The sequence below is a fragment of the Pogoniulus pusillus genome, chromosome 1, assembly GCF_015220805.1.
Source record: "Pogoniulus pusillus isolate bPogPus1 chromosome 1, bPogPus1.pri, whole genome shotgun sequence".
In the NCBI taxonomy this organism is placed as follows: domain Eukaryota; kingdom Metazoa; phylum Chordata; class Aves; order Piciformes; family Lybiidae; genus Pogoniulus; species Pogoniulus pusillus.
In genome coordinates, this window is record NC_087264.1 from 6,709,686 (window position 1) to 6,724,501 (window position 14,816).

General features: G+C 45.6%; 1 protein-coding gene across 1 annotated transcript in view; it reads left to right on the forward strand.

Moving 5' to 3' along the window:
• The window catches only part of LOC135182850 (nesprin-2-like), a 277,205-nt gene that overhangs the window by 32,946 nt on the left and 229,443 nt on the right, over positions 1–14,816 (forward strand). The window contains exons 3-9 of the mRNA XM_064157392.1: positions 6,569–6,630; positions 8,232–8,327; positions 9,431–9,511; positions 9,610–9,702; positions 11,436–11,617; positions 13,108–13,304; positions 14,536–14,636. Coding sequence (XP_064013462.1) covers positions 6,569–6,630; positions 8,232–8,327; positions 9,431–9,511; positions 9,610–9,702; positions 11,436–11,617; positions 13,108–13,304; positions 14,536–14,636 — 812 coding nt within the window. The remainder of the gene's footprint in view (positions 1–6,568; positions 6,631–8,231; positions 8,328–9,430; positions 9,512–9,609; positions 9,703–11,435; positions 11,618–13,107; positions 13,305–14,535; positions 14,637–14,816) is intronic.

The window sequence follows — 14,816 nt, forward strand, 5'->3', positions numbered from 1 at the left end:
GACTCCACCACCTCCCTGGGCAGCCCATTCCAATGCCAATCACTCTCTCTACCAACGACTTCCTCCTAACATCCAGCCTAGACCTCCCCCACCACAACTTGAGACTGTGTCCCCTTGTTCTATTGCTGCTTGCCTGGGAGAAGAGACCAACTCCCACCTGGCTACAGCCTCCCTTCAGGTTGTTATAGACAGCAATGAAGTCACCCCTGAGATTCCTCCAGGCTAAACACCTCCAACTCCCTCAGCCTCTCCTCATAGGGTTTGTGTTCCAGGCCGCTCACCAGCTTCATTGCTCTTCCTCTGGACACGTTCCAGCACCTCAACATCTCTCTTGAATTGAGGAGCCCAGAACTGGACACAGGACTCAAGGTGTGGCCTGACCAGTGCTGAGTACAGGGGCAGAATAACCTCCCTTGTCCTACTGGCCACACTGTTCCTGATGCAGGCCAGGATGCCATGGGCTCTCCTGGCCACCTGGGCACACTGCTGGCTCATGTTCAGCTACTATCTACCAGTACCCCCAGATACAGAAATATCATATGAAGAGATAATTTTTTGTGTTGTAAGAAATGTGACAAGATGACAGACAGGCTTGTGGTCATTCGTTTCAAATAATTGTTTTATATATATATATATATATTTTTAAGGAAAAATCCACACAGTTGTAAACTGTTCACTCCTCACAATAGAATAGAACCTCTTTGCTGTTTGGTGATGTTGTTTGGTACTATGGATGCACAGTGTACATCTCTTCTGCTGTAGTCTCCTTCTCCTGACTCCCTGCTGAGGAAGTAGACTGTGTCTATCTGTGATCTGCCATCTTCACTTGGAAGGGAAGCCTGAAAAGCAACAGAAGAAAGGAGGTTAATTTAAAGCCTAGCTTTTCAGTGTCACTGTTAATGAAGGTGGAGAGGAAAACTATGGCTCCTGCTCTCTCCTCCTCTTTCTCCTGGGGGAGTTGGAGTTGAGCACTGATGTGGTCCGTGCCTTGTCCCCACGCTCCAGCCCTTAATGATTACTCTGGTTTGTAGCACTTGTTGGAGGCTCATTACTGGATAAGCCTCTCATTGTCCAGCAGTATGTATTGATTTTCAGCCTGCCTGCATAACATGCTGCTTCTATGTGTTATTCCTCCCTAAAGAGCTGTTCTAAAAATTAGCTCTAAAGCCCAGGATTAAATGGGACAGGTTTTTGGTATTTCACATTAGCAGATTCTTACTCTTTTCTCTTAGATCCACATTTTGGCTCAGTGAGTTTTGGCCCAAAGAAAAGAAGATTATCAGATTTTTTTTTTTTTCTGATAGCTTTTTCATTCTAGGTCAGTGACATTTTGAAAACTAGGGCAAGAGAAAACCAAGGTCACTCAGAGACCTATAAAAAGCCCTGACAAAGAATCCATTCATCCTCATAAAAACAAAAATCCTTATTAATTAACCACGTGGTGGAGATAAGAATTTGAGAGCTTGATTAAATCATCATCGCCTCTGAGCACTGGAATAGGGGAAGAGCTGGAAGATAAAACATATTTGGTCTGAAAATTGAAATGCAACTGCCTGCTGTGGTGCCAGAAGCACATCTGCATCGAGCTGTGTGTTTTGTGGACTGGGTGGAAACAGAGTGTCTGCTGCATTGTAGTCTGGGGAGTTAATGGCAGGCATGGAGTTTTGTTATTGATTCACAGTGAGATGGTTTTATTATTATTGTCATGATTATTTATTTGGGTAGGAAAGTAAGCTGTGCTGTAGCTGAGGCTGCAGCTGCTTGGAGAATGTGGCTGCTTGAAGGCAGCCTGAGGGGTTGCAGTAGGCAGTGGCTGTACCTTAAGAAGGGCGTGAGGTGATCTTAGGTGTGTGCAGTGAAATCACTGTCTTGTACTTTCACCAGGTGAGACATTTAAAATCATAGAATCAGTCAGGGTTGGAAGAGACCACAAGGATCATCTCGTTCCAACCCCCCTGCCATGGGCACAGACACCCTACCCTAGATGAAGCTGCCCACAGCCTCATCCAGCCTGGCCTTAAACAGCTCCAGCCATGGGGCCTCAACCACCTCCCTGGGCAGCCCATTCCAGGTTCTCACCACTCTCATGCTCCACAACTTCCTCCTCATATCCAGACTGAATTTCCCCACCTCCAGCTTTGCTGCATCTCCCCTAGTCCTGGCACTCCCTGAAAGCCTAAAAAGTCCCTTCCCAGCTTTTTTGTAGGCTCCCTTCAGATACTGGAAGGCCACAAGAAGGTCACCTGGGAGTCTACTCTTCCTCCAGACTGAACAGCCCCAACTCTTTCAGTCTGTCCTCATAGCAGAGCTGCTGCAGCCCTCTGGTCATCGTTGTGGCCCTTCTCTGGACGTGCTCTTGTAGCAGGGGCTCCAGAACTGGATGCAGTACTCCAGGTGGGGTCTCAGCAGTGCAGAGTAGAGGGGGAGAATCACCTCACTCGACCTGCTGGCCACACTTCTGCTGATGCAGCCCAGGATCTGGTTTGCCCCTCAGGCTGCAAGTGCACACTGCTGGCTCCTGTTGAGCTTCTCATCCACCAGCACCCCAAGTCCCTCTCCTCAGGGCTGCTCTCCAGCCACTCACTGCCCAGCCTAGATTTGTGCTTTGTGTGTATTTGTCTGAGAACTGTCCACATGAGTCAACTCTTGCAGTATCTGGCCCACGTTGCATAATTCTTCTGCATGTTAATATGGAGAGATTTAACCAAAACAAGACTAAAGGTCCTCATCCTAACCATCTTTCTGTAAACAATCCCAAACCAGGTTCTCCAGATCCCTACCTGTAATGTGTGTTTGGGAAGAACTACAGCTAGAAGAGTCACTGGCGTCAGGCAGAATGGTTAAAATCTGCTTTTCATTCCATTTCAAGTGCCAGTAATACCAGCCTTGCCTGCCTGATAAAACTGAGTGCAACTGCTCAATAATCTCTTGTTAGGTAATTGGAATGGCTCCCACTTGAGTATTTAACCAAAGGGTGTGGTTGGGTCCTGTGCTGACATGAAGACAGTATCTCTATGCTATTTATGTCCTCCATGTCAGCGTTCTGGTGTTGATTGGTTTGTGTGGTACATTGCCATTTATTTTCCAAACAAGACAGAATTTTGAGATTGGATTTTTGTCCCATTTGTTTAAGCCTGCCCTTGTCTTACTGTTCATCATGATCTCTGGTACGGAAAGAGAAGGATAGAATAATCCAGCAAGTGGGGGAAATGGACTGCTTCATGTTCCGACAGGATCATAGTATTACAGGTTAGAGGAGGACTGTTGAAAGATGTGTTAGCTGCAGCATGCAAAACAGCCCCTGAGACACGTAATGCTTGGATGTTTTTCTTGCCACTCACTTGCCTGGTGAAGCAGAAAGAGATGGGTTGAACGGTGAGGTTAGGATAAAGCAACCTTCTGCTCCTTAAGTGGCTTGGAGCTTTGTATACTGATGAAGCTCTGCATGGCAAGGCCTTTAGGCTGTCTTCTATGATGAAAAGCCACCCAGGACTAGGATTTGTGTTTGCCAAGTTCCCAGAGAGTAGTAAAGCGTGGAGCATTTTCCTCCAAGTGGTATTTTCATGGGCAGAGCAGTCAGGGCATATTTTTTTTTCCCCAAGGACTTGATATTTTTGGTATCTTTCATTCTTGTCAGCCTACAAAGACATACATATCTATTTCTGAGTAGTCTTGCACTTGCCAATCTTGCCATCACATTGATCTTTTGTACCAGAGCAGGCTTTCAGAGACTGAAGAGGGAGAGATTGTAGCCAGCTGGGGGGTGGCCTCTTCTCCCAGGTAACCAGCAATAGAACAAGGGGACACAGTCTCAAGTTGTGCCAGGGTAGGTATAGGCTGGATGTTAGGAAGAAGTTCTTCACAGAGAGAGTGATTGGCATTGGAATGGGCTGCCCAGGGAGGTGGTGGAGGTACCATCCCTGGGGGTCTTCAAGAAAAGCCTGGCTGAGGCACTTAGTGCCATGGTCTAGTTGATTGGATAGGGCTGGGTGCTAGGTTGGAGTGGATGATCTTGGAGGTCTCTTCCAACCTGGTTGATTCTATGATTCTATGATTGTCCTCTCCCATCCTTTCTACTAGATTTGTTTCTTCTTCCAAGCTGATGCTCTGCTCAGTCTCATGCTGCCTCTCCCATGTGGTGGGAGGATTTACCCCATCTGGGAAATGAGCAACAAGTACTCCTGCAATCACCTTGGCCACCATCTCCCTCTGGACCTGAGCCATGCTCACTGCCCTGCCACTCTCTGCTCTTTGGAGAGCTGTCCTGGACCACAGTTCAGGACATGCATTGGAAAGCTGTGCAGCTGACACAGGCCAAAGATGATGGTTTGGGCAACCAAGACATCAACTCTCCTGACTGTAACCTTGCCACCCCTCAAGGTCTGTTTGACCTGTTTTGTAATGTCTGGGCCACTAAAAATCAGGGTAGCCTTCTGGATTTCTATTTGACTGGGAGAGGAGGAGGACTGCCCTTCCACAGCTCCAGGCAGACACTGAGGGACTAGTACTGCTTTTTTGTCTGTATTTTGGGAAGCTAAGACCAACACTTGCAGTTGAAGCTGGTGTAGAAAGGAAGAGAAGAAGGAATTTGTGTTCCAGTTTGGGATGGGTGCTGCTGGCAGCCCATGTGCAGCGGTTGAGCCCGAAAGGCTGCAATTCCAGGGGCAAATGATGAGATTTAACAAGTCCAAATGCAGAGTTCTGCACTTAGGCCACAACAACCCCAAGTAGCACTACAGGCTGGGGACACAGTGGCTGGAGAGCAGCCAGGAAGAAAGGGACCTGGGGGTACTGATAGATAGTAGGCTAAAGATGAGCCAGCAGTGTGCCCAGGTGGCCAAGAGAGCCCATGGCATCCTGGCCTGGATCAGGAGCAGTGTGGCCAGTAGGACAAGGGAGGTTATTCTTCCCCTGTACTCAGCACTGGTCAGGCCACCCCTTGAGTGCTGTGTCCAGTTCTGGGCTCCTCAATTCAAGAGAGATGTTGAGGTGCTGGAACGTGTCCAGAGAAGGGCAACAAAGCTGGTGAGGGGCCTGGAGCACAGCCCTGTGAGGAGAGGTTGAGGGAGCTGGGGGTGTGCAGCCTGGAAAAGAGAAGGCTCAGGGCAGACCTCATTGCTGTCTGCAACTACCTGAAGGGGCATTGTAGCCAGGTGGGGTTGGTCTCTTCTGCCAGACAACCAGCAAGAGAACAAGGGGACACAGTCTCAAGTTGTGCCAGGGTAGGTATAGGCTGGATATTAGGAAGAAGTTCTTTACAGAGAGAGTGATTGGCATTGGAATGGGCTGCCCAGGGAGGTGGTGGAGGCACTGTCCCTGGAGGTGTTGAAGTAAAGCCTGGCTGAGGCACTCGGTGCCATGGTCTAGTTGACTGGCTAGGGCTGGGTGCTAGGTTGGACTGGATGATCTTGGAGGTCTCTTCCAACCTGGTTGATTCTATGATTAATTCTGTGCTGTTATATGAGGCACATGTACAGACATCCAGCAGGGATGTGTGGTTTTGGTGGTAGTGCCTCTTGGTAACGTGGGGGATTTTTGTGAGGAAGAATGGGCTGCAGAGCTGCAGGATGCATTAGCTACCAGAGATGGGACTGAGGAGCTGATCTTGTCTGTCTCTGCTGCTTATGCTCTGGTTCACCTTTTGGGGGGAACTAGACCTACCTTTATCTCTGCTGCTCAAAGACCATGGAGAAGGGCTGTCTTTGCTCTTGATCCCTATTCTAGTGTGAGAAAGAGTTTAAACATTCTGATTTTTTGAAACATGAGCATAACCAACTTAACCATCCTTTCTTCCTTCACAACTGCTGATAGTTTATCACTACCTACCTACCAGTCTGGAGGATCTGGGTGAAAAACAGAGCATCTGTGTGACCTGCTCACACCTAGAGTCTCATTTCACTGTTTTTCACTGTGGCAAGAGTTCAAACACTTCCTTCTTCCTTCCTCCTATTTTAAGACTCTCCATGCACCTCTTTGGCCAGATTAATTGTCTGCATGTCCCAGGGAGGGCCCAGCTGTCAGAACTGCTCCACAGTGACAGCCTAATAGCTCCCCAGCCCTTCAGTTAGCCAAGACATCACATTGTGTGGCTTCACCAATAGATTTGTGTTTATCACCTAATCCCAGCCTCTATCATAGTCTTATCACCCAACTCCATGCATGGCTGTTCTGGAATTTCAAGATGGATTTTGTACTAATGGTGGCCCTGAGTCTTTCAAGCAACATTTAGGAATGAATGGAGTTATTCTAGAAGTTATTACACTGTAGGATAATACAGTCATGCTGCTGTTTGTGTTTGCTGAGCTGCTGAAAAAATCTTCATTAGTTGCTTTTTGCTGCATCCAATGTGCTTGATGATTGTAAAGGTCCTTGCAGTATCATCTCTGCAAGCAAGAAAATATCAGCTCTAAACAACAAAGAAAAAAAAAAACTTAGTATTAAATACTAACAATATCTGGAAGAACAGACCTCAGGTTTGAGGTGGACACCATGCTTCTTATTGAGATAGAGAAATGAACCAAAATAACTTTTCCCATTAACTTCTTTTTTTCTCTCCCCCCCACCCCAGTGCAGCGAGAGTGTACACAGAAGAAAACCTTTACTAGCTGGATAAATTCAATATTGGCAAAGGTAAGAAGGGAATTCTTTGGGAAAGATTTTTTTTTCCCTTTTTTTTGCTTTTGACCTGCTAGAACTTAACATTTTTGAGAGTAATCAAAATGAATATAAGGTTTTTAGGCACAAGCTGGAAAAAGTAGCCTCTAGGAAGTGTTTGTTTAGGAGGTGCAGTAGTCTTGCACCGGTGATTGTCCGAGGGCATTTGTAACATGAACATGAGCCAGCAGTGTGCCCAGGTAGCCAAGAGAGCCAATGGCATCCTGGCCTGCATCAGGAATGGTGTGGTCAGCAGGAGCAGGGAGGTCATTCTGCCCCTGTACTCTGCACTGGTTAGACCACACCTTGAGTCCTGTGTTCAGTTCTGGGCCCCCAGTTTAGGAGGGACATTGAGATGCTTGAGCGTGTCCAGAGAAGGGCGACGAGGCTGGGGAGAGGCCTTGAGCACAGCCCTACGAGGAGAGGCTGAGGGAGCTGGGATTGGTTAGCCTGGAGAAGAGGAGGCTCAGGGGTGACCTTACTGCTGTCTACAACTACCTGAGGGGTGGTTGTGGCCAGGAGGAGGTTGCTGTCTTCTCTCAGGTGGCCAGCACCAGAACAAGAGGACACAGCCTCAAGCTATGCCAGGGGAGATTTAGGTTGGAGGTGAGGAGAAAGTTCTTCACTGAGAGAGTCATTGGACACTGGAATGGGCTGCCCGGGGAGGTGGTGGAGTCGCCGTCCCTGGAGCTGTTCAAGGCAGGATTGGACGTGGCACTTGGTGCCATGGTCTAGCCTTGAGCTCTGTGGTAAAGGGTTGGACTTGATGATCTGTGAGGTCTCTTCCAACCTTGATGATACTGTGGTACTGTAATGTACATAAGTAGGTAACAGTATCTTTCTTGCTGATGTGGTAAAATATACTTGTGATGGATTGTGCCACGGGGTTTTATGAGGCTCAGTATTTATAATTAGTTTTACTGTGTTTAAATAAGTATTATTCTATTATGCATCCCAAGAACATGTGCTTAATGGAATGACCTAAGTGGCTGGTAAGTATTAAGACAAACCACAGACTAGTGTAGGTTCTCTTTAAGCTTTCTCCAAGTGGCTCATGCAGTGTGTGCTGAGACTTTAATTTGCTCAGGTTCAAATAAAAATCCTATTTTAGTCTTCTCTTGACCAGAACCTGCTGAGCTCATGCTAGATTTGTGTGATCTGCAAGCGAATGAAAAGAGTGAGGGTCTATTTGTTGAGCTCTGTAGTCAAATTAGTGCTTGGGGTATATTGATTAGGAAGTCTAAATATGAATTAACTGCTTTTCTTAACTTCCCCTTTTTCAGTTTTGGGGTCTTTTGGTATGTAACTCCTTGAAGAGTATAACTACATGAAAATCAGGCCAAAATAACCTTTATAAAATGTAGAAGCAGGGTAAGGAGGAATAGGAGAGAAACATCATAGTGTGTTAGAAGCAGCAGAATAAGGCTGATTAGCTGCAGGATTTATACTTCAGTTTACTGAAAAAATAAAGGATGTGGAACATTAATTTTTTTCAACAATAATTCCTGATGTTCTCTACCTTATGGAATTGCAAATGACCAAAGAAGGTGTGACTAGCACTGGAATTTATTTTGCAGCATACACATCCATATGTAATCTCAGACCTGTATACAGACATACAGCAAGGATATTTGCTTTTGGATCTGTTGGAAGTGCTTTCAGGTCAACATCTGGTAAGATACAGTAATAAAAATATTACCTCAATCCTTCGTCAAATCCAGCAAAGATTTCTGGATATTTGTAATTGTAACCAGGTGAGTTTGCAGATGACACCAAGCTAGGAGCAGGTGTGGACCTGTTGGAGGGTAGGAGAGCTCTGCAGAGGGACCTTGCGAGGCTGGATGGGTGGGCAGAGGCCAATGGGATGAGATTGAACAAGGCCAAGTGCAGGGTTCTGCACTTTGGCCACAGCAACCTCAAGCAGCGCTGCAGGCTGGGGGCAGAGTGTCTGGAGAGCAGCCAGGCAGAGAGGGACCTGGGGGTACTGGTGGAGAGTAGCTGAACGTGAGCCAGCAGTGTGCCCAGGTGGCCAAGAGAGCCAATGGCATCCTGGCCTGGATCAGGAACAGTGTGGCCAGTAGGACAAGAGAGGGTATTCTTCCCCTGTACTCAGCACTCCCCCCTTGAGTGCTGTGTCCAGTTCTGGGCTCCTCAATTCAAGAGAGATGTTGAGATACTGGAACATGTCCAGAGAAGGGCAACAAAGCTGGTGAGGGGCCTGGAGCACAGCCCTGTGAGGAGAGGCTGAGGGGGCTGGGGGTGTGCAGCCTGGAGAAGAGGAGGCTCAGGGGTGACCTCATTGCTGTCTGTAACAACATGAAGGGAGGCTGTAGCCAGCTGGGGGTTGGTTTCTTCTGCCAGGCAACCAGCAACAGCCTCAAGTAGTGCTGGGGGTTGTCTAGGCTGGATGTTAGGAGGAAGTTCTTCACAGAGAGAGTGATTGGCATTGGAATGGGCTGCCCAGGGAGGTGGTGGAGTTGCTGTCCCTGAAGGTGCTGAACCAAAGCCTGGCTGAGGCACTTAGTGCCATGGTCTGGTTGATTTTCTAGGGCTGGGTGCTAGGTTGGACTGAACGATCTTGGAGATTTCTTCCAACCTGGTTGATTCTATGAATGATCCTTCTGGAATCAGAGCTGTTTGCAAGCAACTTATGCTTACATTGGCTCTGAACCCACACTGATCCAACAAATCTTTGCAGGACTTCCCTTATCAATGTACAAAATAAAACCCAATGTTTATAACCAAGGATGTGACCTGTTCTCTTTTTGCTGCACAGCCCCGGGAAAAGGGACCTAACAATACCTTCCGCTGCAGAAGTAACATAGAAAATGCTTTGACATTTTTAAAGAGCAAATCAGTGAGTATTAACTTTGAACTTCACAACTAAAGCCCATTGAGATAGTGGAACATTTTCTTTGTTAACAATGACCCTTTTTTTTTTTTCCTTCACCCAAGCTCAAGCTCATAAATATTCATGTTGCTGACATTATTGAAGGAAAACCTTCCATTGTGCTCGGCCTCATTTGGACAATTATATTTCATTTTCATGTAAGTATTTCAGCAATGTAAGAGAGGTTTTTAGTAGAGGGGAAAAGCAATAAAAGCACCAAGTGTTGACTGACTTGTCTGCCAAACAAGATGAATTGGTACAAAGCAGAAGATTGTTTTGTGACATCTGGCAGTGACAGCTTAGGGAGGAGATGTGGCAGCACATCTTTTCTGGGTCTCTGAGCTGCTTCACCAGTGCAGTGATGGCATTACAACCTAATGAACAAATGGGAGGAAGGAAAGATACTGAGATTTTTAAGTAACTAGTCAAAAAATAGGCTAAATTTTGCCTGTTTTTCTAAGGCCTGTCATGATTTAGCTCCAAACTGAGCAAATAGCACAATGCAACTCACCTTCTTCGGAGGCAGCCCCTCTCTTCAGTATCGACTGTGCTCATGATGTGTAATTACTGCTGTTATGTTTTTCATACCATGCAGGCTGTCTTAGCGATGCTGATGTTTCTTATACAAGATGCTCAGTGTGCATTTTGCGTGGTATGAAGTTTTGGGGATGTTTGAAAGCAAAGACCTTTGCTTTAATCGTGTTGTAGGCCTATAAAGAGTGATGGAGCCAAATTACTGTCTTCTGACAAGTCCCCATCAGTGAATTAATGTAGGTGAATTGGCAATTGGGGCTCAGGAGGACACTGTGAAGCAGAACTATATAATGTTACTGTAGTCTATGTTTGTGATTGTGAGGTACTTTGTATCTTAGTCTATGTCTTATATTTTTACCTGAACCAAACTTCCCTAACTGTGGAGTAGATTTTCCTGCACCCTGAGTGAGTGGGCAAAATCCAAGCCTATGCTGTATATTTTGACCTGAACCAAACTTCCCTAACTCTGGAGTAGATTTTCCTGCACCCTGGAGGAGTGGGCAAACTCCAAGCCTATGCCTTATATTTTTACCTGAACCAAACTTCCCTAATTCTGGAGTAGATTTTCCTGCACCCTGGAGGAGTGGGCAAACTCCAAGCCTATGCCTTTTATTTTGACCTGAACCAAACTTCCCTAATTCTGGAGTAGATTTTCCTTCACCCTGAGTGGGCAAACTCCAAGCCTATGCCTTATATTTTGACCTGAACCAAACTTCCCTAATTCTGGAGTAGATTTTCCTTCACCCTGAGTGGGCAAACTCCAAGCCTATGCCTTTTATTTTGACCTGAACCAAACTTCCCTAATTCTGGAGTAGATTTTCCTTCACCCTGAGTGGGCAAACTCCAAGCCTATGCCTTATATTTTGACCTGAACCAAACTTCCCTAATTCTGGAGTAGATTTTTCTGCACCTTGAGTGGGCAAACTCCAAGCCTATGCCCTATATTTTTACCTGAACCAAACTTCTCTAAATGTGGAGTAGATTTTCCTGCACCCTGAGTGAGTGGGCAAACTCTGAGCATACCTAATGCCTGACAGTGCTGACAGCAGAAAACAGCTGCCATGGGCTGCTTTCAGTGGCAGAAAAGCACACTGAGTGAGAAGGTCTGTTGATGCCATTGCTGGTACCTGCAGTGGTAGTGGAAGTTTCCTTTGGGGAAAAAAAAAATCACCTGCAGAAGGGAATTCATGATGAGAGAGTTCAGATTAGAAAAGTCCTGATCTGACATCTGGGGGCAGGGAACTGCAGCTGTCATTGAGTCCATTCTGTGTTTTTCTGTGTTGTTTTTTTTTTCTGCCATTGATGTCTTGTGAATTTTTCACTGAAGCCTGATTAATTCTCCCATCATCTGTGATAGATTGAAGAACTTGCCAGGACGCTTGCTTGTACTTACAATCAGCCTTCACTTGATTGTTCAAGTGCTGTGGATTCCTCTTCGAAGGCAATCCAGTCAGCTAATAAAAGATCGAAAATTAAAGAACGGTGGAAGATGTCTGCTACAAAGGCTCTGTTGTTGTGGGCAAAAGAACAGTGTTCACTGTAAGTTCTTTCCATGCTTATAAATGGTGTGTAACTGCTTTTCTCTAAATGTGGTTATACTTCCCCCTGGTTTTTTATCACTAGGGGCAGCTTAGCAGATGTTATCAGTACTTTTAGTATCAATCTTGGCCTTAAATGTTTTGACGTGAGCCTGACCAGCGATAGAACAAGGGGACACAGTCTTAAGATGTGCCAGGGTAGGTATAGGCTGGATGTTAGGAAGAAGTTCTTCACAGAGAGAGTGATTGGCATTGGAATGGGCTGCCCAGGGAGGTGGTGGAGGCACCATCCCTGGAGGTGTTGAAGCAAAGCCTGGCTGAGGCACTTAGTGCCATGGTCTAGTTGACTGGCTAGGGCTGGGGGATAGGTTGGACTGGATGATCTTGGAGGTCTCTTCCAACCTGGTTGATTCTATGATTCTATGAAATGGACCCCAAAACTCATGAAGTAGATATATTTTGTTACAGCACTGGGTGCAGGCAGGATTGCTCCATCAATCCTGCACACCCCATGCTGGCACAAGCCACAATTTATGTTACAAGAGCATGCATATTCATAGTAAGAGGTAGAATGATTACAATTATTTCTTGGAGTTCATTAACATTGGTATTTTTCCGTTCCCTGCCCAAATTCCAACCCACCCTGGTGGTCTGGAGTGATTATCTGTGATGAACACCCTACCCCCAGTCTTCCTCACAGGGTCTTTTTCATCTCTGGTCAGCAGACCCTTCTTTATTGCTAACGTCAGGATATCTGCTTCTCCTTTATCTCCTTCCTGCTTTCCGTAGTCATAGAATCATAGAATCAACCAGGTTGGAAGAGACCTCCAAGATCATTCAGTCCAACCTAGCACCCAGCCCTAGCCAATCAACCAGACCATGACACTAAGTGCCTCAGCCAGGCTTTTCTTGAAGACCCCCAGGGACGGTGCCTCCACCACCTCCCTGGGCAGCCCATTCCAATGCAAATCACTCTCCCTGGAAAGAACTTCCTCCTAACATCCAGCCTATACCTACCCTGGCACAACTTGAGACTGTCACTGCAGGCCTGGGTCTTTACAAGATTGCACATCACAGATCTCCAATAACTGCAGCCACTTCTACAGTAGCCCTTGTTTAGGTTTGCATATTATCAACAGCTTACTCTAAACAAACATCTCTACAAAGTTTGATATTTTATGGTTTGCCACAGACCCCCTCACAATGTGCATCTGGTCTGTGAGGTCCTTTTACCAGCATTCCTTGATTTTTTTTTCTTCTATCAAGCCCTTCAGTTATATATTATATTATATTATATATATTATATATAATTAATAAAAAAACTATAATGTAAATTGAGTTGTGTTAAGGATGGGTTTCAGTCTGGGTTAGAAGTGAATTGTCATGAGGCTGATATAAACATTATCAAATAGTTTATTGAATATATTACCTTTTTAAACTTGTTCTGAGGAAACAGGCTGTAACATTTTCTTTCCAATATTTTTGGGGTAGGCATGGCTCTATCAATGTGACTGATTTCAAGTCAAGCTGGCGAAGTGGACTGCCTTTTTTAGCCATCATCCAAGCCTTACGACCAGGTCTGGTTGATTTGGAGCAGGCAAAAGCTAGAAGCAATAAAGAAAACTTGAATGAGGCTTTCAGAGTTGCAGAACTGGAGCTGAATATTCCACGGCTTCTTGAACCTGAAGGTAAATGAACTGCCTTTTTTTGGAGCTCTTTATTATCAAGGAAGGAGATTAATATCATCCTTTATGTGGGAACTTATAATATGGGAAAAGTAAGACTCTGCTTGAATTTGAAATGAAACATTGATGTTTACCCCAAACCTGAGGTTCTTCATTTTGTAGCACTGACTGTCCTTTGGATTCGTAGGACTTTTGAATTGGCAGCAAATGCAGAAACATTATGCAGGAGAAAGGGCATGAAACTCTCCTGTTCATGGGAGAAACTTTTTCATCAGTTAATAATGTTTACAGAACCACAGAATTTCATAGATTGGAGAAGCCCTTCAAGATCACCAAGTCCAATCATTAGTTTCACACTGACAAGTCCTTGACTAAACCAAAGCCCTCAGCACAACATCTAATCACTATGACTTGCTATGGTTGGAAAGGACCACCAGGATCATCCTGCCCAACCTTCATCCCAGCATCCTTAATCACCAGACCATAGCCTCAAGCGCCACATCCGCTCTCCTTTTAAACACCTCCAGGGATGGTGACTCCACCACCTCCCTGGGCAGCCTGTTCCAGTGCCTGACCACCTGCTCAGTAAAGATTTTCCTCCCAACATCCAACCTAAACCTCCCCTGACACAGCTTGAGGCCATTTCCTCTTGTCCTGTCATTAGTAACTGGGGAGAAGAAACCAGCTCCAGCCTCACTACAACCTCCTTTTAGGTAGTTGTAGAGGGCAATAAGGTCCTCTTTCAGCCTCCTCTTCTCCAGACTAAACACCCCCAGTTCCCTCAGCTGCTCTTCATAGGTCATTTTTTCCAGACCTCTCACCAGCCTCGTTGCCCTTCTTTGCCCCTGCTCCAGCACCAAAATGTCCCTCCTGTACTGTGGTGACCAAAACTGGACACAGTACTTGAGGTGTGATCTCAAAAGTGCTGAGTACAGGAGCATGATCACCTCCCTACTCCTGCTGGTCACATAATTTCTGATCCAGGCCACGATGTTTTTGGCCTTCTTGGCCACCTGGGCACACTGCTGGCTCATGTTATATTAAAATATTCCTAAGGGAAAAAAAACTCAAAAGTTCACTGTGTATTTATTTCTGCCAATGAGATGTTAGCTGAGCTGCTGCAAAATAAACATGTTTATGGTAATTTGTTGTAATAACTGCAGGGTAGCATGCAGTTACATGATCTGGCCTAGAAGGCTGTGTGATTATGGAAATGATGTGCTTGCTTTCGTAGATGTTGACATTGTGAATCCAGATGAAAAGTCAATCATGACTTACGTGGCTCAGTTTTTGCAGTACTCCAGGAATTTGCACGAGTTGGAAGAAGACACGCAGGTATGTCATGTGCTTCTGCACAATTAATAATCTATATTAATGTTGATGTCCAGGTAATGATTGTTAATAACAATGAAAACTGTTTATTAACATTAAAACTCGCCAGAAACTTATTAACAGGTTCAAAAACACAGGGATTGGAAATTTATGCACGCAGGACACAGGCAAAACTTGGGCACT